The sequence below is a fragment of the Pseudorca crassidens genome, chromosome 9, assembly GCF_039906515.1.
Source record: "Pseudorca crassidens isolate mPseCra1 chromosome 9, mPseCra1.hap1, whole genome shotgun sequence".
Lineage (NCBI taxonomy): Eukaryota > Metazoa > Chordata > Mammalia > Artiodactyla > Delphinidae > Pseudorca > Pseudorca crassidens.
The window spans coordinates 65,533,368-65,559,745 of NC_090304.1; the positions used below are offsets into that span (position 1 = coordinate 65,533,368).

At 40.1% G+C, this 26,378-nt stretch overlaps 1 protein-coding gene across 1 annotated transcript in view; it reads right to left on the reverse strand.

Annotated features, from left to right (window-relative positions):
* Positions 1-720: 720 nt before the first annotated feature.
* The window catches only part of RAB38 (RAB38, member RAS oncogene family), a 70,485-nt gene continuing 44,827 nt past the window's right edge, over positions 721-26,378 (reverse strand). Inside the window, exon 3 of the mRNA XM_067750650.1 lies at positions 721-1,605. Within this exon, the coding sequence (XP_067606751.1) occupies positions 1,453-1,605 (153 nt within the window). The 3' untranslated portion in view covers positions 721-1,452. The remainder of the gene's footprint in view (positions 1,606-26,378) is intronic.

A 26,378-nucleotide genomic window follows, 5' to 3' on the forward strand; every position in this document is an offset into this window, starting at 1 on the left:
CCATTAGTACCACTGGGGTTGTCTAAGAGGCTGCATAGAGCATGCCTCAGAACTGGTCTTCCCAAGAGACAAAGAACCTAAGGTATTCACCCCCCAGTCCCTGCTATCATTGGTTTTGGGCTGCTCTGGAGACATTAACTCACTGGCCTGCCTGCCTCATGCGTCAAGAGCTCCAGAGGCCAGAGAATGCCCTTAGGGAAAGGGTCACAAAGACAAATAATAGGAAGCTGTGTGGTTGGTACTTATGGAAACAATGACTGCCAAGATAATAAGGAGAGGATACCCCAAAACATCTGTTCCAAAGCTCCTGTGAGTGCATTATGAATATTAATGAAAAATAGTGCCTTTAAACAGTAGTAGCTACGTGCAGCATACCTGCACCACAGCCATTGTGTAAAGCAAGATATCACCATGCATAGTTTAGTTGTTTCTCTGTATGTTGATTAGCTTGGCACCTTTCCTGACCAGAATATATGAGGATATATTCCTCTGCTTAACCAAAAATGTGTATATGTACTGCTTGCTTTCCTGACCTAAATGCCAATGTGAACTGCAGACATAGATGCTTTGAATTCATCTCCGTTTTAATAGTACCACTCCTTTAAGTGCATATTTTGCATCTTTTTGGAAATTAAATTTTAGAAATGGGTCTTGAGAACTATGGACACACAGTCAACAAAAAAGTTTAGAATACTAAGAAACTTAAAGCACTTGCAGAAATAAGGAAACAGCATCTTTTAATGTTTTATTTTCACTTGTGAAAATATATATAATATGTATGACACGCACAGAAGAGTCCCACAGCTTGAGTGGGACTAAAAGAGAAAGCTAAAAGAAAGGCACATACCAGGGGCAGTCTTTTCATAAAGTTTTCAGTTAAACCAACATTCAGGGCATGGCAAGGGACAGTAAAAGCAACAAAAGCACAGGAAGCCTGTGTACATGGCTCTGAAGAGCTAAATCAGAGACAACTTTAGGTCTGTTGAGAATTGAGGTCATCTCTGGAGAAAATACTGTTTCTACTTAGTAGGCCTGTCAGACCAGCAGAGGATGTACTGAAATCTGAACAAAGACACCAGGGGCAAAGTGAAAACCGATGCTTAACTTGACAGCTAGCCTGTTCCTCTCCCCCTTCTCTTTCAGACCTGAGGCCTTGGCTGACTCAAAGAAGCAAATCACCGGGCCGACTCTGGCCCTGCACAATTATGGTCAGCTACAAGACAGAATTTTGTAACAGACTAAATATTTTAAAAGCTTGTAAACACTGTGCTGATGCTGAGAAAAACATAAAAAGAACATTTGCTATTTCTCTTAGAGGAAAGATACAGGCACAGATCTTTGGCTTTGCCCCAGATGTATCCCTATCCTGATATTTGCCCAAAACGGTAGGAACTGAGACACAATTCATGAGATGATTGGATCACTTCCATCATACGCCAGCATAGGAGCCTACTAGGATTTAGCACAGCTGGAGCAGCTGACAACCCTGGGAGATGTGAGATGGGGCTTCACGATGTCAGGCTGAATGGATTCCATCAGGTCACACTCGTTCGCAAGTATATGTTTCACCAGGCATCTGGAAGCTTCATCAATGTTGATATTTTCCTAAGGGGAGAAAACAGCTCTTATTATTCAATATTCTACAACGATGCTATGGCAGAGATTTATATGAGACAAAAGGGCAGTATTTAAATATCTCTTCCTACACCCTATCCATGCATCCTCTTTCTATTCCCTTCACTCTCATTTATTACCTCTAAGAACTTTACTCTTTAGTCCTTCACAAAAGTGAAGTATGTATTTGTTTTGTCACTTAGGAGGAATAGTGTTTGGTGGGCTCACTTAGTAGACTGAATTTAAGTTAGAGGGCAATTTTCTTATTTTGACATACTCTTACATTATAGAATAATATTGTAGAAGACACGGTAAGTCTTCAATGTAAATTAGGTTCATAATTGCACTCTGCCACATACTACTTTTGTGAACTTGATATGAAACAGGAATAATAAGACACCTCTTGCAGCAGTCATTAGTGGTTTCACAAGTACTTCTGGCTTTCTGCCTTCCAGTCAAATGGTAGGAGTGCCCTGCTCTGACCTCTTTGAAGTTAGGCATGGACACGTGACTCTCATGGGACAATGAAATGGGAGGATAAATGATGTGTCTCATTTTCACTTTCGTGTAGAAGCAATAAGAGACAATGCTCAATTCACCATGTTCTTTTCTCCCTGCTTCTGCAAACATGGAAAGCACAGAGATGGAAATTCTCTTGGTCTAAGTCTATGAATGAGGTTCAAAAAGAACCAAGTATCCTATGATGATTCATGTAGGATGAATGAGAATTATGACTTTAAGCCACTGAGATTTGGGGTTGTTTATTACTGTGACATTACTTAGACAATCCAGGTGGACATAACTCTTCAAAGAAAAATATGAAATCAGAAATATGAATCTAGTTTCAAGAATGAACTAAGCTTCAACTTGGAGAAAATATGGAGCAAACCTTTGAATCTAAACTATATTGTTTCATTCTTGGGAATCCATTCCATGGCAATAAAAGCATTTGTGCCTCGGGAAAGATGTACAAGAATGTTTATTGTAGAAATATTCATAACCAATAAAGAAAGAAAACAGAAAAACTGGAAAAGCTGAGGACGCTCATGAACAGGAATGGAATACACACAACGTGGAATATTATGCAATCGCAGAACATGGATGAACCTTGAAAACATCATGCTAAGTGAAAGAAGCCAGTCACGAAGGACCACATATTGTACGATTCATTTACATGAAATGTCCAAAATAGGCAAATCGAAGGAGACAGAAAACAGATTGTTGGTGGTTGGCTAGGGCCGGGTGGGGAGAGGGGTTGTAGGGAATTGGAGTGATTGCTAGTGGATGCAGGGTGGGTGGCGTTTCCTTTTGGGGTCATGAAAATGTTCTAAAATTGGTTGTGGTGATGCCTGCACAACTCTGGATATACTAAAAACCATTGGATTGTACACCTTAAAGGGGTGAATTGTACGGCATATGAATTACATCTCAATAGAGTTATAGGAAAAGAATGAGATTACTGGGTCAAATATATATATATCGTTTATTCAGTAACTATAGATTAAGTTGCCTTTTCTCTGTTAGTCAGAAAACTGAGAAATACAGAATATTTACTACTAATATACTAAACAAAAAACCTTGATCTCTTGTAAAGTCAGATTGACTGTCTTTATCACAATTTGTAGAACTTCTCTGATGTGTCTCCTTATATTCAATGGAAAGAGAGAACGACATTTTTGTCAAATTGTTTTGCCCCAAGGCCTTGTTGCCCAATCTGAAGTATAACTACTTATACCTACTTTTTGTATGTATGTCAGCGTTGCTGATATATTTTGAGATCATTGCGTGAAATCATATTACATGGAAGATGTATTGCATGAAATCATATTACATGGAAAATGTAAGAGGTAGTGATGTTTTCCAAAGGTATCTATGGCTAATGCAATTAGGTGTAAATATTCATTAGCACATTTCCGATCATTCAAGCCCAACCCTGAGCTCACTTGCTATGAAAGCTTAAGGTAACTTTTCAAGTTCCAGAAATAACAAACCTCTCCCATTTACAGAGCCTTAATAAAAATTCCTCTTAGGGTTTCTAAATCTAAAACAAGGTGAAGCTCTGGTTGCTTTTTTGTTTGTTTGTGATGTTGCTGTTACTCGTTTTTATACCAGACCAGAATTCACGTCTCTGAGCTTCCCTTTCCTCATCTGTATGACGTTCTCGATGAGAATACTTATCTAATAAAAAATTGCTTTTCTTTATGGGATGCAGGGGTTATTGGTGCTTTCACAGTGCTGGGCACTTCATATACATAATCCTATTTAAACCCATTTAAAGCCCTATAAGACAAGGATTAGTTTTTTGTTCTTATTTATTCCGTTGTTATTGTTGGGGTAGAGGTGAGAGTGACCTTTCTCCCTTCAGCTGAAGTATCTGCCTTACGCCATGGAAACCAGTCCATAGAGAGTAGCCATACTTCTGCCCTCTTCCCATCGCCCATGCTCACCATGCCTTCTGTCACTCTTCTTCCTAGTATCAGGCCCAGGGATCACATTGAAACTACCTGCTCCCAGGAAGTAATCTGACGTAGGCAGAGTCTGGATCTTTGGGACAGACCCAGGTCAATGCTTTGCTCTCAGGTCCAACCACTTGTTTACATGATCAGTTAGAAGTCTGGCCCATGGTCTTCCACTGCCTCTTATTCAAGGAAAGTGGGGAAGTGTAGCCTCACTTAGCCTCCCAGGCCTTGGCCTCTAGGGCCAGCACATCTCACTAAAGAAACTCTAAATTTGGGTGGTCTGAAGGTGCTTTCTTAGCGTTTAATAAACATATACTTTGATTCTCTTTTGCCTGTTGCTTGTGTGTTGGGAAACGAGCCCCAAATACCAAACACAGGATATCATCATATCTGTTTACAGGTAAGAAAACTTAAGTTTAGAGAGATTAAGAGACCTCCCCCACAAAAGCATGCAGCAGATGGGTTTGAGGGCCAAAACTCACACCCAGGTGTTTCTGACATCAAAGCCTGGCTCTTACCAAGCTATATTCCTTTTCAAGACTTTTGAAAATCAAGTGCAATAACAAATAAAAGTTCTTACTACAGGGTTAGGCCCAGTGGATGCAAAATAAATCTTAGTCCCCTTCTCTTTCATAAAGCAAGTTTTAAGCATCAAAAAGGGCCTTCCTTCACATACAAGTTAGATTTGACAGTAGTATATATAATACCTCCACTTAAATATTAACATCATAGTTAAATAGGGTTTTCTTTCATTAATGTACAAATTGGCAAAATCTACTAACGAAGAGGGTGAAGTGTGGACAAATGAATGAAAATCCATCATCATTATGAGAAGGACAACTAAAACCTAAGCCCAATTAGTGGCAGCCTAGCAGGATCATTGTAGTAAAAGATAAGATGATGCTGGTGAAATTGTGACCTTTAACCCACTGAGTAAAGGCTGGCTGGTGTTAGGACTAAGGCAGGAGATGATGCAGGATGGTGTTCTGGACCAAGGAAGCCATCAGAACCAAGGAGCGGCTGTACCTGCTTTTAGATTTTATATAGGAGCAGGGTAGCAGTCCATGATGACTGAGTCACAGTCATTCAATTAATATTATTTACAGTCCCACTAAGTATGAGGCATACAAAGATAAAGAGGTTAAAATAAGCTCTGTGCTTGACTGAGCTTATACTAGCAAGGTAAACAGCAGAGGTATATGGTTGGAAAGGGCATCTGGAGCCGGGTTACTGTAGAGCCTTGAATGCTAAGTTGGCCAGATAGAGTCACTGAGGTTTTTTTGCAACTGAAGTGTCAATAAACACAATCCGATGCTAGACAAAACTATATGGACCCTTAGCACTCTTTTTAATTACTTAATCTTTCAGCGAGCACTTAGGAAATACCTATCATGTGTACCGTGGTGCTGGTTGCCATGGCATGCCTATTTCAGATTGGAACCTTCGAGAGGAAGCCAGGAAGAGGAGCAAGTACTTATATTGATCACATGCTTTCTACAAAAGGGTACAATGTATAGTGTCTAGAGGACAGGTCTGAAGCCAAACTCTAATCTCAGCTCCCACTTTCTGCTTGTGTGACCTTGGGAAAACTGTTTCAACCACTCCACTCCACACCTTAGTTTCCTCCTCTGTAAAAAGGGAATCAAGAGATCTACTTTACAGGCAATTTAAAGTTAATACATGTTAATACTTAGAACATGTGAGACACTTAGAACAGTGAAGGGGATAGGGTCTACATTCAATAAATGTTATCTACATATTCTCCTCACTTAATTATCAGGAGAACATGATAATGTGTGTATTCTATTCCTTCACTTTGCAGCTGAAGAAACTGAGATTTGAGTAGGCATAAGTGGCCGGTCCCAAGACACACACTGGTAAGTGGTAGGGCCAGGTGTGAGTCCACGGAGAACAGTAAACACTAATATTTGCCGTGATCTTTACTATATACTCACTACAAAAAGGCAAGATGTATAGTGTTTAGGGCACATGCTTGGAGCCCCTTATCTCAAGTCCCCCTAAATATTTCCCCCTAATAAATAAAGGAACACAGTATGGGCAGGGTGTGTGTTTCCAGCATTAAAAGGGTAAGAAAGGGCTTCCCTGGTGGCGCAGTGGTTGAGAGTCCGCCTGCCGATGCAGGGGACACGGGTTCGTGCCCCGGTCCGGGAAGATCCCACATGCCGCGGAGCAGCTGGGCCCGTGAGCCATGGCCGCTGAGCCTGCGCATCCGGAGCCTGCGCGTCCGGAGCCTGTGCTCCGCAACGGGAGAGGCCACAACAGTGAGAGGCCCGCGTACCGCAAAAAAAAAAAAAAAAAAAAGGGTAAGAAGTTGCAGTCAGGGCCTCAGGCAAGGCTACTTTGCATTGCTGGTCCTTCTGTCTTTCTGTACACCACTGCTGAAATCACAGCCAAGACTTCGTCTAGGAGAAGGAATAGCAATACAGAACTAACTTCCCTCTCCCCTTCTGTGCAAAGTGAGCATGAATAATCAAACCCTGCCTGAAAAAACCATAGGTTTGGACCTTTTGGGCAATTAGATTCCAATATAATTGATTGTGTTACGTGGCAGCCAAGCAGACAAGCCCACATTTTCTAGGTGACTGTTAAGAAGCAGAGCTGCTGGTACAAGTGCAAAATACTACCTGGGAATTTTTATTGATGTTTATTCTAGAGAGCTGTAATAACACCTCCAGGAGCATCTTTTGCTGTAAAGGTAAATTATACATCCTCTGGCTTTCAAGACACGCACACTTAGACTGAATCTGACTGTGATTTATTCACATATTTGCAATATGACAAGATGGTCTATTGTGCTGACTACTTTAGGTTGATGTGTGCTCATGTTTATGTCTCTGCTCAGAATCTTTTAATTTATATCAATAAGCATGCCTGAGAAATAAGCTTAAAATACCTAACAAAGCCTTTTAGTAAAAACAAATGGTAGTAACTACCGGAGTATTATTGTGTCTACTCCCAGCTGGGCATATAGCAGGTGCTTTACTTATGAGACATTGTTCTCATCCAATCCTCACGAAAATCTATTTAAGAACTAATAGCCATATTTTAAAGGTAAGGAAACTTTAACCTTGAACAAGGTTGAGTAACTTAACCAGAGCGGAACAAGATCTCAGTCAATCTGTCATTCCAACCAAGAGCGCCCTAACTGCACTTTCTACTCTGCTCCCATTACATGGCCATACCTCCAAGGATTAAAACAGATATTAAGGGGCTTCCCTGGTGGCGCAGTGGTTGAGAATCTGCCTGCTAATGCAGGGGACATGGGTTCGAGCCCTGGTCTGGGAGGATCCCACATGCCGCGGAGCAACTAGGCCCGTGAGCCACAATGACTGAGCCTGCGTGTCTGGAGCCTGTGCTCCGCAATAGGAGAGGCCACGATAATGAGAGGCCCGCGCACCGCGATGAAGAGTGGCCCCCGCTTGCCACAACTAGAGAAAGCCCTCGCACAGAAACGAAGACCCAACACAGCAAAAATAAAACAAATAAATAATTTTTTAAAAAAAAACAGATATTAAAATAGTTTCATTTCTAAATCAGTAGTTCTCAGTCCTGGCTGCATATTCAAGTCACTTGGAGAGTTCAAAAAAATCTATTACCAGGACCCTCTTCCCAGACATTGGTCTGGGATGAGGCCCAGCATAAGCATTTTTTTAAAGATCTTCCACTTCTTTAAACTGTGCATCCAATAAAAAGAACGAAATAATGCCATTTACAGCAACATGAATGGACCTAGAGATTGTCATACTGAGTGAAGCAAGTCAGACAGAGAAAGACAAATATCATATGATATCACCTATATGTGGAATCTAAAAAAATGGTACAAATGAACTTATTTACAAAACAGGAATAGAGTCACAGATGTAGAAAACAATCTTACGGTTACCAGGGGGGAAAGGGGTGGGGAGGGATAAATTAGGAGATTGGGATTGACATATACACACTACTATATATAACATAGATAACTATTAAGGACCTACTGTATAGCACAGGGAACTCTACTCAAGACTATGACCTATATGGAAAATGTCTAAAAAAGAGTGAGTATAGGTATATGTATAACTGATTCACCGTGCTGTACAGCAGAAACTAACACAACATTTTAAATCAACTATACTCCAATAAAAATTTTTTAGAATGTGCATCCAGATTTGAGACACACTCATATAATTAAGAAGGCCTTGAAAGATGCTCCTTTTTATTTCAATTGTGAACTCTCCGGAAATAACATTTAATACAGTGATTTTAAGCTGTGGTGACTCGGATCTTCCCAGAGAAGAAGGCATATAAAACTATCTGAGGTCTTGTGTACGTGTCAGTTTTTTAATTAGCTCTTTAGAACATCTGTCTGGTGGCAAATTATTTAATCTCTGACCCCCGGTGCCAGACAGCAAAAACATCCCTGCAGAAAACCTTCACATCTGCCTAGTTAGAAGCTGGCAGAGAATTCACCCTCCCGTAATCTTTCCAAATACAGCAACCTCCAACATAACACCAAGTGTACCAGAAGCTCTGAGGTTAGGGCACTAAATTCCTCAGCCCTGTGAAATTTTAATTAGAGAAGGTGGCCCACTAGATAATAACACCAGTGTAAGAAGTCTCACACAGAACAGGTGTTCTGAAAATACTTTCTCTAAGAAGATTCAGCACTCGTTTATGGAGCACGTAAGTGCCAAGCCTTTTGCTAGCTCTCATTTACCGTAGTTCAAGTCTAATGTGGGGCAAGCACAGTGGACACCTTTAGTTTTGTCTGTACGGCACTCTTTTCCTCCCTTATCTCCCATATCACTCCTCCTTTCCTTTGGGTAACTGCTTCCTCCCATTGGCAATCATGAGCTTCTGCTGGGCCTCCTCCACACTGAGTCCTATATCTCAGACATCGTTCTCAGAAGCTGGCACTTCATTTACTCTTCAAAATAAAGCCAAGGTGGGAGGTACTGCCCTTATTTGACAGAACAGGAAAGTGAGGTTCAGAGAAGCTAATGACAGACTCAAGGTCTCAGCGAGAGTAAGGGGCGAAATCGGGCTCCCAATCCAATCCTCAAAGGTTCTATATTTTCTCTTCTTCTTCTCCTTGCTGATGTCTTAAAGTCTCTGGCCAACAGTTGGTAAGTGCCCAAGCGAAGGTCTACCTAAATCCAGAGCCCGTGGTTTTTCACTTTGTCACACTTCTTCATGAAAGGAAGACAGACGTGGAGAGTGTGATTCAGACAAACCAGGTCCTAATCATGTCCTATTATCTGAAAGCTACCAGACTTCAGTCTATCTAATGGGCACTGGGAAGGACAGATGGTGCCATGTTGTCTCTGATTTTGACGCAGGATAGAGTCCCATTGTCAGCATGGAGATATGGGAAGGAAGAGGAGAGTTCACAAAATCAACTCCAAAGACTGTGTCCCTCTGACAATGCCTCCCCCATCCCCACCATCGCCCTAGCTCAGTCCCTGTCCTTTACACACTAGATGTCAAAGTCCATCTCACACCCCCTTTTCCCCCTCTTCTCTACAGTCCCAGGGCCACCTACATTAAAACTCTCTTCCCTTATCTCCTTCTCACCACTCTAGCAGCATCTGGAACCCCACTTCAGCCGTAGAGCATCTCCAGACTTAGAGAGAACCACCCAATATTAAAGAGGGAGGGAAATTAGACATCACTAATTCAACCTGCTATTTTTTTTTTTTTTTTTGCGGTATGTGGGCCTCTCACTGTTGTGGCCTCTCCCGTTGCGGAGCACAGGCTCCGGACGCGCAGGTTCAGCAGCCATGGCTCATGGGCCCAGCCGCTCCGCGGCATGTGGGATCTTCCCGGACCGGGGCACGAACCCGTGTCCCCTGCATCGGCAGGCGGACTCCCAACCACTGTGCCACCAGGGAAGCCCTAACCTGCTATATTTGATGCATCAGGAAATTAAGGCAACAGAGAAGGAAAGTGACTTGCCTAGCATCACATAGGCTACCTCTTAGTTCTTGCTGCTTGCACAACACTTTGCTTCTAGAAACATTATCTCTTCTGAGTAGCCATCTCTCAGCACTCTGAAATGTATCTGAAATGTATCTGAAATGCTCCCTGGCACTTTCTACCCACCTGGCACTTACCATTGACTCATAACTGCCTGTTGTCATTATGTTTGTGTTCCCGGTTCCCAGTACAGAGCCTAGTGTAGTAAGAGAACTCTAAACAACGTTACCAAAATTAGCTGATACCTGTTGATAACTTTTTATAGGCCAGGTACCTTTTAAGTGCTTTAACTGTATTAACTAAGTCAATCCTCATGAAAACTCAGGTGAAGAAACTGAGGTATAGAGAGGTTAAAATTTTTTCCCAGGGCTACACAGCCAGCAAGTCAAACTTTTGGCACCTGATTCTCCAGCCCATGCTCAGCCGCTACTATGACGCCAGAAAGTTCCAAAGCTCTTAAATGACAAAGTAAGACTCAAGCCCAGAGCCCCTGGTCTTATCCTACTGTGTCATACTCCTCTCTATAAATGTTTGCTGAAGGAATGAAGACTGAAGTCTCATCTCAAAAAGAGAGTAAAGAATAAACATAAGTGTAAAAACTATCATTTAGCCTGATTTAATAAACCCTATTAATAAAGACAAAAGCCTTCAGTCAAAATGCTTTCTCATTCATCAGTTTGAGAAGATAAATGGCCCACTAGACACAAAATGTTAATAGTAATAACTGCTGACATTTATTGTACACTTACCATGGAACCTTCACTCAGGTCCTATGCATGTACACTTCATATATAAATAATCTCATTAACCTTAGTACACCATGGGAGGTGGGCATACTATTAACCTGTTTTACAGATTAGAAAACTGAAACACATATAGGATAAGCTACTTAGCCACAGTAATGGCTGGACTTAATCCAAAGTCATATTTATGGAATGCTAACTACGAGAAGAAAGTACGCTTTACAATTCATTTTTACTGTGATTAAATGTTTTCATTCTGACACCTCTATGTGCCAAATCCAAGAACTGAGACTAGAACATTGCTGTCCCAGGAAGTGACGGAAAGAGAATAAGCTTTGGAGTCAAGCTTTGAAACTTGGTTGCCACTTACCGCAGGACCAAGGGCAAGACCAAATCCTGAGACTTCCCTGCTTAATCTGTAAAATGAGGTTAATGACAACTACACTTCACTGGGTACGTGTTGGAATTAAATGTTACACACAGATGAAGCACCTAGACATTACATATACATCCTCAGATGAATACATGCTCCCTTCTTGTGTCTGCTTCTCTTCACCTTCGCCCTTTAAGTCATTCTTCAGTGATCACCTCTCATAAGAAGTTGCCTCTAACTCCCCCAGACTGCGTCAAGAACCACTCTATTCGGGAATCTATCACTGGTCAATATGTAACAGCTCGTTTGTCTGTATCTTCACAGCACAGGGGGCTACTAGGGGCCTTATTGCTGTGGCCTAGTGTCTAGGGCAGTGCCTGCAGGAAGTAGGCACCTGGAATATACTGGGTAAATGAACGAACAAATGAATAAATGAATGGATGGATGGATGAACCAATCAATGAGGTCCTCAGAAGTGTAACAAGTTCAGGTTTCAACCTAAAAATAATTTCAGATGTGGGTGATTTCTGTAGGGAGTGAAAAGGAAAACATATTCACAACAGAATTTACTTAACAAGTCAAACTGCCTGTTCTTATCTTGTTGTCCAGCTATGATTTGACACCATTCTTTTTTTTTTTTTTTTTTTTGCGGTACGCGGGCCTCTCACTGCTGTGGCCTCTCCCGTTGCGGAGCACAGGCTCCGGACGCGCAGGCTCAGCGGCCATGGCTCACAGGCCCAGCTGCTCCACGGCATGTGGGATCTTCCCGGACCGGGGCATGAACCCGTGTCCCCTGCATCGGCAGGCGGACTCCCAACCACTGCGCCACCAGGGAAGCCCTGACACCATTCTTTTTAGGTAAAACGAAGGAAGACTGACTGAACCAGTTTATAAAAATTGAGCTGAACTGCTAAACGCTTTGCAATTGAGAGGACCTACATTGGAGTACTGATTTCACTCTTTTAAAAATAATTCTTCATATCTTGTTGCTTCAAAAATGATTTCAGGTCCTGGGAAGATGGCGGAAGAGTAAGACGCGAAGATCACCTTCCTCCCCACAGATACACCAGAAATACATCTACACGTGGAACAACTCCTACAGAACACCTACTGAACGCTGGCAGAAGACCTCAGACCTCCCAAAAGGAGAGGGGATTAAGAGCGCTGCTTAAAGGAGCTCCAGAGACGGGTGCGAGCCGCGGCTAACAGCGCGGACCCCAGAGACGGGCATGAGACGCTAAGGCTGCTGCTGCCACCACCAAGAAGCCTGTGTGCGAGCACAGGTCACTATCCACACCCCTCTTCCGGGGAGCCTGTGCAGCCGGCCACTGCCAGGGTCCCGGGATCCAGCGACAACTACCCCGGGAGAACGCACGGCAACGTCCCGACGGCCTCTGCCGCCGCAGGCTCGCCCCGCATCATGCCCCTGCCCCCACCCCCCGGCCTGAGTGAGCCAGAGACCCCGAGTCAGCGGCTCCTTTAACCCCGTCCTGTCTGAGTGAAAAACAGATGCCCTCCAGCGACCTACACACAGAGGCGGGGCCAAATCCAAAGCTGAGCCCCGGGAGCTGTGTGAACAAAGAAGAGAAAGGGAAATCCCTCCCAGCAGCCTCAGAAGCAGCAGATTAAAGCTCCACAATCAACTTGATGTGCCCTGCATCTGTGGAATACCTGAATACACAACGAATCATCCCAAATTGAGGAGGTGGAATTTGAGACCAAGATTTATTATTTTTTCCCCTTTTACTCTTTTTGTGAGTGAGTGTGTATGGGTATGCTTCTGTGTGAGATATTGTCTGTATAGCTTTGCTTTCACCATTTGTCCTAGGGTTCTATCTGTCCATTTTTTTGTTTTGACTTTTTAAAAAAATTTTTTTCTTATTTTTTATTTTAATAACTTTATTTTATCTTACTTTATTTTATTTTACTCTCTTTCTTTTTTTCTGTCTTTCTACTTTTTCTCCCTTTTATTCTGAGCTGTGTGGATGAAAGGCTTTTGGTGCTCCAGCCAGGAGTCAGTGCTGCACCTCTGAGGTGGGAGAGCCAACTTCAGGACACTGGTCCACAAGAGACCTCCCAGCTCCACGTAATATCAAATGGCGAAAATCTCCCAGAGATCTCCATCTCAACGCCAGCACCCAGCTTCACTCAACAACCAGCAAGCTACAGTGCTGGACACCCTATGCCAAACAACTAGCAAGACAGGAACACAACCCCACCCTTTAGCAGAAAGGCTGCCTAAAATCATAATAAGGCCACAGACACCCCAAAACATACCACCAGACGTGGACCTGCCCACCAGAAAGACAAGATCCAGCCTCATCCATCAGAACACAGGCACTAGTCCCCTCCACCACAAAGCCTACATAACCCACTGAACCAACTTTAGCCACTGGGGACAGACATCAAAAGCAACGGGAACTACGAACCTGCAGCCTGCAAAAAGGAGACCCTAAACACAGTAAGATAAGCAAAATGAGAAGACAGAAAAACACACAGCACATGAAGGAGCAAGATAAAAACCCACCAGACCTAACAAATGAAGAGGAAATAGGCAGTCCACCTGAAAAAGAATTCAGAATAATGATAGTAAAGATGATCCAAAATCTGGGAAATAGAATAGACAAAATGCAAGAAACATTTAACAGGGACCTAGAAGAACTAAAGAGGAAACAAGCAACAATGAACAACACAATAATGAAATTAAAAATACTCTAGAAGGGATCAATAGCAGAATAACTGAGGCAGAAGAACAGATAAGTGACCTGGAAGATAAAATAGTGGAAATAACTACTGCAGAGCAGAATAAAGAATGAAAAGAACTGAGGACAGTCTCAGAGACCTCTGGGACAACATCAAACGCACCAACATTCGAATTATAGGGGTTCCAGAAGAAGAAGAGAAAAAGAAAGGGACTGAGAAAATATTTGAAGAGATTATAGTTGAAAATTTCCCTAATATGGGAAAGGAAATAGTTAATCAAGTCCAGGAAGCACAGAGAGTCCCATACAGGATAAATCCAAGGAGAAATATGCCAAGACACATAATAACCAAACTGTGAAAAATTAAATACAAAGAAAACATATTAAAAGCAGCAAGGGAAAAACAACAAATAACACACGAGGGAATCCCCATAAGGTTAACAGCTGATCTTTCAGCAGAAACTCTGCAAGCCAGAAGGGACTGGCAGGACATATTTAAAGTGATGAAGGAGAAAAACGTACAATCAAGATTGCTCTACCCAGCATGGATCTCATTCAGATTTGATGGAGAAATGAAAACCTTTACAGACAAGCAAAAGCTGAGAGAGTTCAGCACCACCAAACCAGCTTTACAACAAATGCTAAAGGAACTTCTCTAGGCAAGAAACACAAGAGAAGGAAAAGACCTACAATAACAAACCCAAAACAATTAAGAAAATGGGAAGAGGAACATACATATCGATAACTACCTTAAATGTAAATGGATTAAATGCTCCCACCAAAAGACACAGACTGGCTGAATGGATACAAAAACAAGACCCATATACATGCTGTCTACAAGAGACACACTTCAGACCTAGAGACACATACAGACTGAAAGTAAGGGGATGGAAAAGATATTCCATGCAAATGGAAACCAAAAGAAAGCTGGAGTAGCAATTCTCATATCAGACAAGATAGACTTTAAAATAAAGACTATTAGAAGAGACAAAGAAGTACACTACATAATGATCAAGGGATAGATCCAAGAAGAAGATATAACAATTGTAAATATTTATGCACCCAGCATAGGAGCACCTCAATACATAAGGCAAATACTAACAGCCATAAAAGGGGAAATCACCAGTAACACATTCATAGTAGGGGACTTAAACACTCCACTTTCACCAATGGAGAGATCATCCAAAATGAAAATCAATAAGGAAACACAAGCTTTAAATGATACATTAAAGAAGATGGACTTAATTGATATTTATAGGACATACCATTGAAAAACAAGAGAATACACATTTTTCTCAAGTGCTCATGGAACATTTTCCAGGAGAGATCATATCTTGGGTCACAAATCAAGCCTTGGTAAATTTAAGAAAATTGAAATTGTATCACGTATCTTTTCCAACCACAATGCTATGAGACTACATATCAATTACAGGAAAAGATCTGTAAAAACACAAACACATGGAGGCTAAACAAACACATGGAGGCTAAACAATACACTACTTAATAACGAAGTGATCACTGAAGAAATCAAAGAGGTAATCAAAAAATACCTAGAAACAAATGACAATGGAGACACGACGACCCAAAACCTATGGGATGCAGCAAAAGCAGTTCTAAGAGGGAAGTTTATAGCAATACAGTCCTACCTTAAGAAATAGGAAACATCTCGAATAAACAACCTAACCTTGCACCTAAAGCAATTAGAGAAAGAAGAACAAAAAAACCCCAGAGTTAGCAGAAGGTAAGAAATCTTAAAGATCAGATCAGAAATAAATGAAAAGGAAATGAAGGAAACAATAGCAAAGATCAATAAAACTAAAAGCTGGTTCTTTGAGAAGATAAACGAAATTGATAAACCATTAGTGAGACTCATCAAGAAAAAAAAGGGAGAAGACTCAAATCAATAGAATTAGAAATGAAAAAGGAGAAGTAACAACTGACACTGCAGAAATACAAAATATCATGAGAGATTACTAAAACAACTCTATGCCAATAAAATGGACAACCTAGAAGAAATGGACAAATTCTTAGAAAAGCACAATCTGCCAAGACTGAAAGGAAGAAATAGAAAATATGAACAGACGAATCACAAGCACTGAAATTGAAACTGTGATTAAAAATCTTCCATCAAACAAAAGCTCAGGACCACATGGCTTCATAGGTGAATTCTATCAAACATTTAGAGAAGAGCTAACACCTATCCTTCTCAAACTCTTCCAAAATATAGCAGAGGGAGGAACACTCCCAAACTTATTCTACAAGGCCACCATCACCCTGATACCAAATCCAGACAAGGATGTCACAAAGAAAGAAAATACAGGCCAATATCACTGATGAACATACATGCAAAAATCCTCAACAAAATACTAGCAAACAGAATCCAACAGTACATTAAAAGGATCATACACCATGATCAAATGGGGTTTATACCAGGAATGCAAGGATTCTTCAATATATGCAAATCAATCAACGTGATACACCATATTAACAAATTGAAGGATAAAAACCATATGATCATCTCAATAGATGCAGAGAAAGCTTTCGACAAAATTCAACACCCATTTATGATAAAAACTCTGCAGAAAGTAGGCATAGAGGGAACTTTCCTCGACATAATAATGGCCATATATGACAAACCCACAGCCAACATCGTCCTCAATGGTGAGAAACTGAAAGCATTTCCACTAAGATCAGGAACAAGACAAGGTTGCCCACTCTCACCACTCTTATTCAACACAGTTTTGGAAGTTTTAGCCACAGCAATCAGAGAAGAAAAGGAAATAAAAGGAATCCAAATTGGAAAAGAAGAAGTAAAGCTGTCACTGTTTGAAGACGACATGATACTATACATGGAGAATCCTAAAGATGCTACCAGAAAACTCTTAGAGCTAATCAATGAATTTCATAAAGTATCAGGATACAAAATTAATGCACAGAAATCTCTGGCATTCCTGTACACTAATGTTGAAAAATCTGAAAGTGAAATCAAGAAAACACTCCCATTTACCATTTCAACAAAAACAATAAAATATCTAGGAATAAACCTACCCAAGGAGACAAAAGACCTGTATGCAGAAAATTATAAGACACTGATGAAAGAAATTAAAGATGATACAAATAGATGGAGAGATATACCATGTTCTTGGATTGGAAGAATCAACATTGTGAAAATGACTCTACTACCAAAAGCAATCTACAGATTCAATGCAATCCCTATCAAACTACCACTGGCATTTTTCACAGAACTAGAACAAAAAATTTCACAATTTGTATGGAAACACAAAAGACCCTGAATAGCCAAAGCAATCTTGAGAATGAAAAACGGAGTTGGAGGAATCAGGCTCCCTAACTTCAGACTACACTACAAAGCTACAGTAATCAAGAGAGTATGGTACTGGCACAAAAACAGAAATATTGATCAATGGAACAGGATAGAAAACCCAGAGATAAACCCATGCATATATGGTCACCTTATCTTTGATAAAGGAGGCAGGAATGTACAGTGGAGAAGGGACAGCCTCTTCAATAAGTGGTGCTGGGAAAACTGGACAGGCACATGTAAAAGTATGAGATTAGAACACTCCCTAACACCATACACAAAAATAAGCTCAAAATGTATTAAAGACCTAAATGTAAGGCCAGAAACTATCAAACTCTTAGAGGAAAACATAGGCAGAACACTCTATGACATAAGTCACAGCAAGATCCTTTTTAACCCACCTCCTAGAGAAATGGAAATAAAAACAAAAATAAACAAATGGGACCTAATGAAACTTCAAAGCTTTTGCACAGCAAAGGAAACCATGAACACGACCAAAAGACAACCCTCAGAATGGTAGAAAATATTTGCAAATGAAGCAACTGACAAAGGATTAATCCCTAAAATTTACAAGCAGCTCATGCAGCTCAATAACAAAAAAAACAAACAACCCAATCCAAAAATGGGCAGAAGACCTAAATACACATTTCTCCAAAGAAGATATACAGATTGCCAACAAACACATGAAAGAATGCTCAATATCATTAATCATTAGAGAAATGCAAATCAAAACTAGAATGAGATATCATCTCACACCAGTCAGAATGGCCATCATCAAAAAATCTAGAAACAATAAATGCTGGAGAGGGTGTGGAGAAAAGGAAAACTCTTGCACTGCTGGTCAAAATGTTAATTGGTACAGCCACTATGGAGAACAGTATGGAGGTTCCTTAAAAAACTACAAATATAACTACCATATGACCCAGCAATCCCACTACTGGGCATATACCCTGAGAAAAACATAATTCAAAAAGAGTCTTGTACCAAAATGTTCATTGCAGCACTATTTACAATAGCCAGGAGATGGAAACAACCTAAGTGTCCATCATTGGATGAATGGATAAAGAAGATGTGGCACATATATACAATGGAATATTACTCAGCCATAAAAAGAAACGAAATTGAATTATTTGTAGTGAGGTGGATGGACCTAGTGTCTGTCATACAGAGTGAAGTAAGTCAGAAAGAGAAAGACAAATACCATACGCTAACACATATATATGGAATCTAAGAAAAAAAATGTCATGAAGAACCTAGGTATAAGACAGGAATAAAGACACAGACCTACTAGAGAATGGATTTGAGGATATGGGGAGGGGGAAGGGTAAGCTGTGACAAAGTGAGAGAGTGGCATGGACATATATACACTACCAAACGTAAAATAGATAGCTAATGGGAAGCAGCCACATAGCACAGGGAGATCAGCTCGGTGCTTTGTGACCACCTGGATGGGTGGGATAGGGAGGGTGGGAGGGAGGGAGATGCAAGAGGGAGGAAATATGGGAACATATGTATATGTATAACTGATTCACTTTGTTATAAAGCAGGAACTAAGGTACCATTGTAAAGCAATTATACTCCAATAAATTTGTAAAAAATGAAGAAAAAAAAAGATTTCAGGTGACCTGTGCTTTTTAATAACTAGATGAACTTAGACAAATGCTTAATTTTTCTGCACCTCACCTACAATTTAGAGAGAATAACACCCACTTGATAGAATTACCAAGATTAGCAATATCTTATTTTGGGCAAAAGTAGAAGCTGAGTAACATTATGTATTTTTATGACTATATTATACATAATTATTTTAATATCATCCTTTCCTCTTAAGAACTTTATGAAACTGAATGAAAGGTCAATTCTAGCTTAACGACTTCATTAGTTTTTTCTTTATATATGATCCTTTTGCCCAGTCCTCAACTAACTTTTTAGTAGAGAGTTTGAAATCATTGCTTTTCCAGATAGTACTGTAGACCGAAAAGTTGAGAATTATGTTGTATTTGTGGACAAAACTTAAGCCTGGGACACAGCCTCTTGGATAGCTCCGAGGGACTGTTTTGAAGAGGTAAAGGTGGAGCCTGGATACGTAGGAATTTTTGCAACAAAGATCAAGTAGTCAGAACATCAAAAGATTACTGTTAGTTAAAGAAAACCAGACATCTCAAGTTAAGGAATTTAGCGTTTTTCTATGTTGGGAAGATGCAAGGGTCTGGACTCACTGAAATCATTCCTTTGATATGCACCTCAGCTGTCTGGGGCCAGTATCCTGTGCTTTCTCATCCTGAGACTCCTCAGGGTGGACAGTCTGGGGTGGCTGCAGTGTCTGACTGCTAGATGGGGGGTGTCCTTTTTCTATCCTGAAGTCCCTCAGGGCTCACTGTCCGGGCAGCTGTACTGTGATGGTTTGATGGCTGCAACATTCTTTGTTTCCTGATGTGGTAGGCAACATTCTGCCACCGTTGTTAGAATAATGTTATCTTGGGTGAAAACATATAGAAACAAGAACTATGAGTAAAAGTGAATGTGTTGATAAAACTAAACAAATTCATCTTTTAATCACCTTTTTGTATTTAGAATGTCATGATGCTAGCTAGCTACCAGAACTCTGGCCCCAACCCTAGAATCTATGTCTACTCCTCCCTACTAACCCCTGTTGTCTAACTCCTAAATTCCTCAGTCACATATCAAGTCATTCTTAGCCTGGGCAACCTCCCTGAAGCAGTAGTTAGCATGTGCTAAATAATTTTCTTCTTCCTGATGTGGAATAACACTTCTTCATGATGCAATAACTTTTCTTCATTCTACAAACTTGTAATAGGAAAAAAAAGAGGAGATACATCAATCTGAAGTTCCTATCGTGTAATATTGAAATATCATGTAACTAAATGAAATAATTCATTATTCAGCAAATAATCGTTGAGCACTTTCCCTGGACCAGGCACTATTCAGCAAAGTCTTTACACTATGAGTTTTCATACACTGTGGAGTCAGCCATGCTGTGATTATCTCATTAGCCCAGGCCTTTTCCACCTCTGCTTCAAGATGATGATGATATCCTCCTTTCTCACAATCACTCTGACATTTCACCCTGAGTCAGGCCCTGTGTAATCTCTTCTCTGATCACATGCCACCATTTTCTTCCCATGGCAATTGTCCTCCATATTCCTGCCAAACTGTCTCCTGACTACTCTCATTAAAGTGTAGTGATGGCCACACCTCATCCCCACTCCCAGCTCAGAAAACTTTGCTGCCTCACCTTGCCTACTCAGAATCAATGCAGACCACTACACTGAGGGCCAACAAGCACGGCCACAAATTAACTCTCCTCCCTCATCTCCATTGGCTGTCCTTACTTGGCTAGGTTCCAGCCGAACTAAGCCTCAGGCCATCCCCTCAATGTGTGTTGCTTGGGTTATTCTTACTCCATCTCTATCTCAGGTCTTCTGCCCATCCAGAGCAAACACATCTCACTTGGAGGTATACAGCTGCTGACATCTACCTGATTCACTGGGATTTCATTTGAATCCTGCTTTGAATTTTTGGATGAAACTCAGGTACATTCCCAAGTTTTAGAATCTGTTAGTCAATTTGAAATTTTACTGTTTGTATATTTCTTTATGGAAGAGGAAAGGTGCAATAGAAAGACTCAGAACTATCCTACCTCTGCCAGTCCTAACTGGGTAACCTCAGGGAAGTCACCATAACCTCTCCCTGAGCCTCAGTTTCTTCACCTATAATCTGTGATAAAAATAATGCCAACTTCACAAGGTTGTTGTGAATGTGTATAAAACGAGATGAGATATTTAAAAGCACTCAGCAATAGTGTAGGCATACAATAGGCCCTGAAAAGAAAATGCAACACTCAGGAAATAAAACAACATTGCATACTATTAAAGTTTTATATGGGAATGTTTGGAGGGACAAACAACCTTCTTTGTTAGAGTACGGTATCTCAAAGCAGGTTCTGAAGTTTCACAAGATAGTACAGGAAAAAAAAGAAAAGCATCTATGGTTAAATAATTTTAGAAATGTTCAGTTAAAAATAATTCAAAACGTTTCTTTATCACAATTAAAAATAATTCAAGATGTTTCTTGAATTAAAAATAATTCAAGATGTTTCTTTATCAAAATGTTTCTTTATCTCAGAATCCTAGACAGTCACAGAATGCGGTACGTGATGGAACTTCTTGCATTAAATGGAGAGGAACTTTAGCATCATGGGGGTTGGACATGAGGGAAACCAAAGCAACAGGGCAGAACTGGGAGCAGAAGAGAAAGACCTGCAACAGTAACACGTGAGTCAAGAAAAGGCAAGTTCAGGTTGGGTGGGGAGGCTTGGCGAGAAGCTAGCTGTTCCCCTTTCCCCCTCCCATCTCCAAGCAGAGAATGAGTGTGCAGTGTTTCGTACTTATCTGATCACAGAACACTGATCTCACGCTCTGTCTCACAGGGCTGGTGTTCCTCTTCGTACAGTTAGGCAACTTTTGATCAGGAGCAATGATAGGATAAATGGGAGTGGTGTGGATGGCAGTTGTGGAGGTGGGTGGAGAGAGACACTTATTAACTGATTTAGTATCATACTTGTGGATTTCTTTACTCCTTACCTAGGTACTGCTACCTCCGTTTTTGCCTTTTTCCATTTTTCTGAGCCTCGCCTGAAATGAAGTACATGTGTTTTTTTGTTTTCTTTTCTTTTGTTTTTTAACATGACTTTAACAGAGCAGAGTGAGATCATGCTCATAACCAAGTTGTAACCAAAGAGCCTGGTTGGTAATGACAAGGTCCTGAGATTATCCCTTCTGGTGAGTCCTCTCTGACCAATGCCCCACCCCAACCTGAGCTGGGTAGGGTTGGATAGCTCTCTTAGGTGCTTCCATAGCTGTTTCCTATAGTAACTTTAATCACGCATGATTGCAATGATTTCTAGAAATTTACCTTCTCACCAGACAGTAAAATTCTTGAAATCAGAAGTGGCACTTTTATGCACTTGGAATATTACCAGCAGTCGATACAGGGCCTGTTGGCATGTACGTGCTCAACAAGTAACTTATGAATGAACTGGCTGGTAAAAGGGAAAGAAAAATGGACTAATACCAATTAAAAATCACAAAACACACACTGTAAGCTGCTCTATTATAGGGAAATCTATTATAGGGAAGTTCCCTTAAACTCGGGACAGCTTTAGACAGAGAATTAAGGGACCTGAGTCCTAGCCTTGATGTTGCTACAAATTAGCTCAGTCATTATAAACAGATCAAGTCTTCTCTCTGACTCAGTTTCATCAGGAGCAGAAGGATAGAATTTATACTCTGCCTTTTTCCAAACAGGACTGAAGGTGACTCTTGAGACTACCTCCAGCTCTTGACTAATATAGTTAAACTCGTGAGAGTCCTGAGAATAATACTCTTTTAATGAGAAAGGTTTCTCACATTGAAAGTTTAAGTATGAGGCATTTATTTAACCAGTCATTTACTAGAACGAGTATGCTCCATCTACATGATTAGCCATAAGTTTTTGGTTGCAAAAATCAGAAACTCATTGAATTGCCTAGGTCCTCTGAAGGGTAGCTCCCAGAAGTAACAGAATTGCTAAAAGATTAAGGCCACACCAAGAACCTAGGAAATGAAATTAGACTCTGAAACACCACCAGGTCAGCTTCATTTTCTCTATCTGCCCAGCAGTTTTTGCAAATAAAAAGGGAGATAGCTGCCAGCAGCCTCTGGGCTTACATCCTCACACCTTTGCCACCCAAGAGAAAAGGCCTCCTACCCTCAAACTCAGTTGGAGGAATCCTGGGGAAGAACGCTAATAAGTTTGGCTTCAGTCACGTGTTCATGCTTGAGACTAAAGCAACTCTGAGTCCCGGAGAGAAGCGGTCCTAGAAGGGACCCCATTTAGGTCATGTAGACACTATTGGCCAATTTCTGTGATTTCAGAGACAGAATACGTAGGAGATGGAAACTTACATTCGGACAACCTTTAGGAAGAGCTGAAGGGGAATGGTGGGAGTAAGAGAAGAAAACTGGCCAGGAGGAATCATTGCAAAAATCAGGAAACCCTCAGTGGTATTTATTATTATCGTTTTATGGACGTTTGCAACCAACTACAACAATGCAGATATATGCATTAACATTTTAGACAGATACAAGCAATGATTTATAAAAGGAATAGAAAAATATTTTCCCACAAAGTTGTGCATTATCAAACAGATATATATCTAGTGGCGTCTGATAACTTCAACATATGCAGAATAAGTGGACAATTGAGGCTCTTATATTGGACATACAAAAAGAGAAATGCAAAGTTGAACCATAAATGACCTGACAAGAAGTACCTCTTCAGAAAGGCATAAAGTAGTTGCTTAATAATTTTTTTCTGGAAAAAAAAGGGAACAAAAGAGGCTTCTCGGAGCTTAAAACTTAACCTCAGTTCTGATTTTCTATTTTTTTCATAGAATTCTACTGAATTAAATAGATTCAGAAGGACAATAACTTTTCCAGATAAAGGATGTTTCTGGTTCAAATGTAAACTTTAAAAATATTGACTTTGCTCCTGAGAACTACTTAGGATGTATTACATGCTTTCTTGCATCATAAAATATTATTCTGAAGACAATTTAGCTCTTTTTGCTGACCTGGGTACCTTTTACTTTTTTTTTCCTCCTCCCGCTGGCATTATGTATACGTAGCTATAGGTCTGTAGCTAATAAGCCAATTCTATGGGTTGACACTTTAAGGATAAATATGGCTTAAAAGGGATAGGATGGAATTCTGTTTAATATATACACATTTCTGGTTAGAAAGGAAACAGACAAAATGCTAAAAAGTGAAATCAATTGGTGGTTTGATTACAGATCATTTTAATCTTCTATTTTATAATTCTGGTTAAAGTTCTTCATAAGGAGTATGTATTTTTTAATATTCACATTCAAAGGTGCAGAACAAAGAAAATGAGAGTGATTAATTTTGAACCATGAATAGTGTAGGAAGTCCTAATATCTTTATTTTACCATACAACAGGAAGGAAAGAGAACATCTATAAATATTTCATGAACTGTAAAATAGAAATATATAAAAAGGAATGGAAAATTATGTAGGTTTTCCTCACAGATGAAAAACTATCCATAAGATTGAATCTAGAAAAAAACGACAGGAAGCTCAAAAACAGAAATTCTAACTATACAATCATGAGTAACCCAATGAAAAAGAAACAGGAAAGAGATCTTAAGAAAACAGTTTGACTACAGGAATATCTCAGGTAAGATCAGGTTTAAAAATAACATGTCTAAAAGCTAGAAGGAGAAGGGAAGTGAACTCAGAACAGATCCAAGGGTGGTCTGAACTCACCCAAATTGGGTCAGGAAGCTCAAACCAAGTCTAAGGACATGCCTGCAGAAGATGCTAAAGGCAGAAGAAGACGGTATTGGGGTTTATTCAGAGCAAAGTATTATCACAAAGGGAAAGACTAATGCTTGAAGGATGTGGTGTGAGGCAAACAGATGACCTAGAGAAGGCAGAGCTAACACAGCAAACTAACTTCGTTTTCTCCTGTAAGAAAGATTTCAGATTGAATGATCAGAACACTGCCTTTCGCATCTTAGGTTTAGTATAATGCCCCCATAATGTCCTGTGGACAAGGTGGTTATATGTTGGCTCCAAAGTAAAATGGGTAAATTTAATTGTCTCAAATGGTGCCTGAGGACTCCTAATTATTTAATTACATTAAACAAGAATAGTTCTAAGGTAGTGGCACATAGCTCAAACCTCTGACCTCATGAAGAATTAACCTCATTTTTTTATCAGATGTTTGGAGGAAGTCAAAAAAGGCATACTTAGCAAATTTTTCTTTGATTTAAAGATAAGAAACAGACTGACACGATGATGAAATTGGGATTTTAGAGTGTTTTCATACAAACACTTCTATTCATTGTTGGCAAGTATAAGTTAGCTCATCGTTTTGGAAAGAAGATATGAAGTTATGTAATAAGAACCATAAAAATGTCCATTCCCTTTGATCCAGTAATTCTACTAAGAATAAAGCCTAATAAAATAATCTTAAATGTATAAACTATTTTATGTAAAAAGTATGCATCATGACATTATTTATAATAGTGAAAGTTTAAAGCTACCCAAAGATAGGGTTAATTACTGGGGATTAATTATAAGAGTTATTATGGTGTATTCTTAAGATGGAACATTATTCAGTTATTAAATTATATTTACAAAGAGCTTACCATGAAAAAGTTCTCATGATAAATTTAAAAGTTGCATATAATATGATGCAGTTAAGAAATATGATAATGTTAACAGTGATTAATCCTGTGTGGGAGCTTTTTTGTGATTGTTTTCATTAACTTCCCTTTCTCCTAAACTAGACAAGATTTGTTTTCTCCATTTGGCATTTCCATTCCTGCCCTGGCTATTCTATTTACATAATATGCAACATTTCCTCTTCTTTTCTGACGGAATCCTGATTGTAGGTAACCAAAATTTGATTTTCCTGTCTTCCTTGTGCTAAGGGTAGTTGTAGCTAATGAAATATAAGTGGAAGTCAACTGGGTGGGGCTTCTAGTAAAATTTATTTTCTGAACTTCAAAAAAGAGGGGGAGTGCAGACACAGTTGTTATGTGCCTTTTGCTCTCAGTCTTTCCAGAAAACTTATTACTGCCTAGAAACCATTACTGCAGGCAGAAGTCTAAGCTATCCCCGAGATTTCTACCTCCTGGGGTACATGACCACTGAGTGTAGATGGGACCTGTAAACATGATGGAATCGTCACTCCCTTGATTATGTTACCTTATATAAGACTCCACCGTAGCCAACTGTAAAGAGATTCTCCGCCATGTTGTGAAAAGGCCACGTGGCTAGGAACTGAGGTCAGCCTCTAGAACCTAAAAGCAACCCCCAGCCAACAGCCAGCTGTCATTGTTCTTAGAGTCTCTTTCAAATTTAGATGGACATAACCCTTCCTGAAATTCATACTTTACTTTGGTAAGCAAAATAATAGATTAAAAGCGAAACTGGAATCATAGATTGAAGCCTCAGAATAAAATTTAATAGACATTCATATAAAATCCTACACGTGGGTTCAAATTATCAATAGCTTAAATGCATAAGACCTTACCTGACAGTCTATTATTTGCAAAAAAAGGGGGGACTTTTAGATGTCCATGAGTGCATCATGTGTCAACAG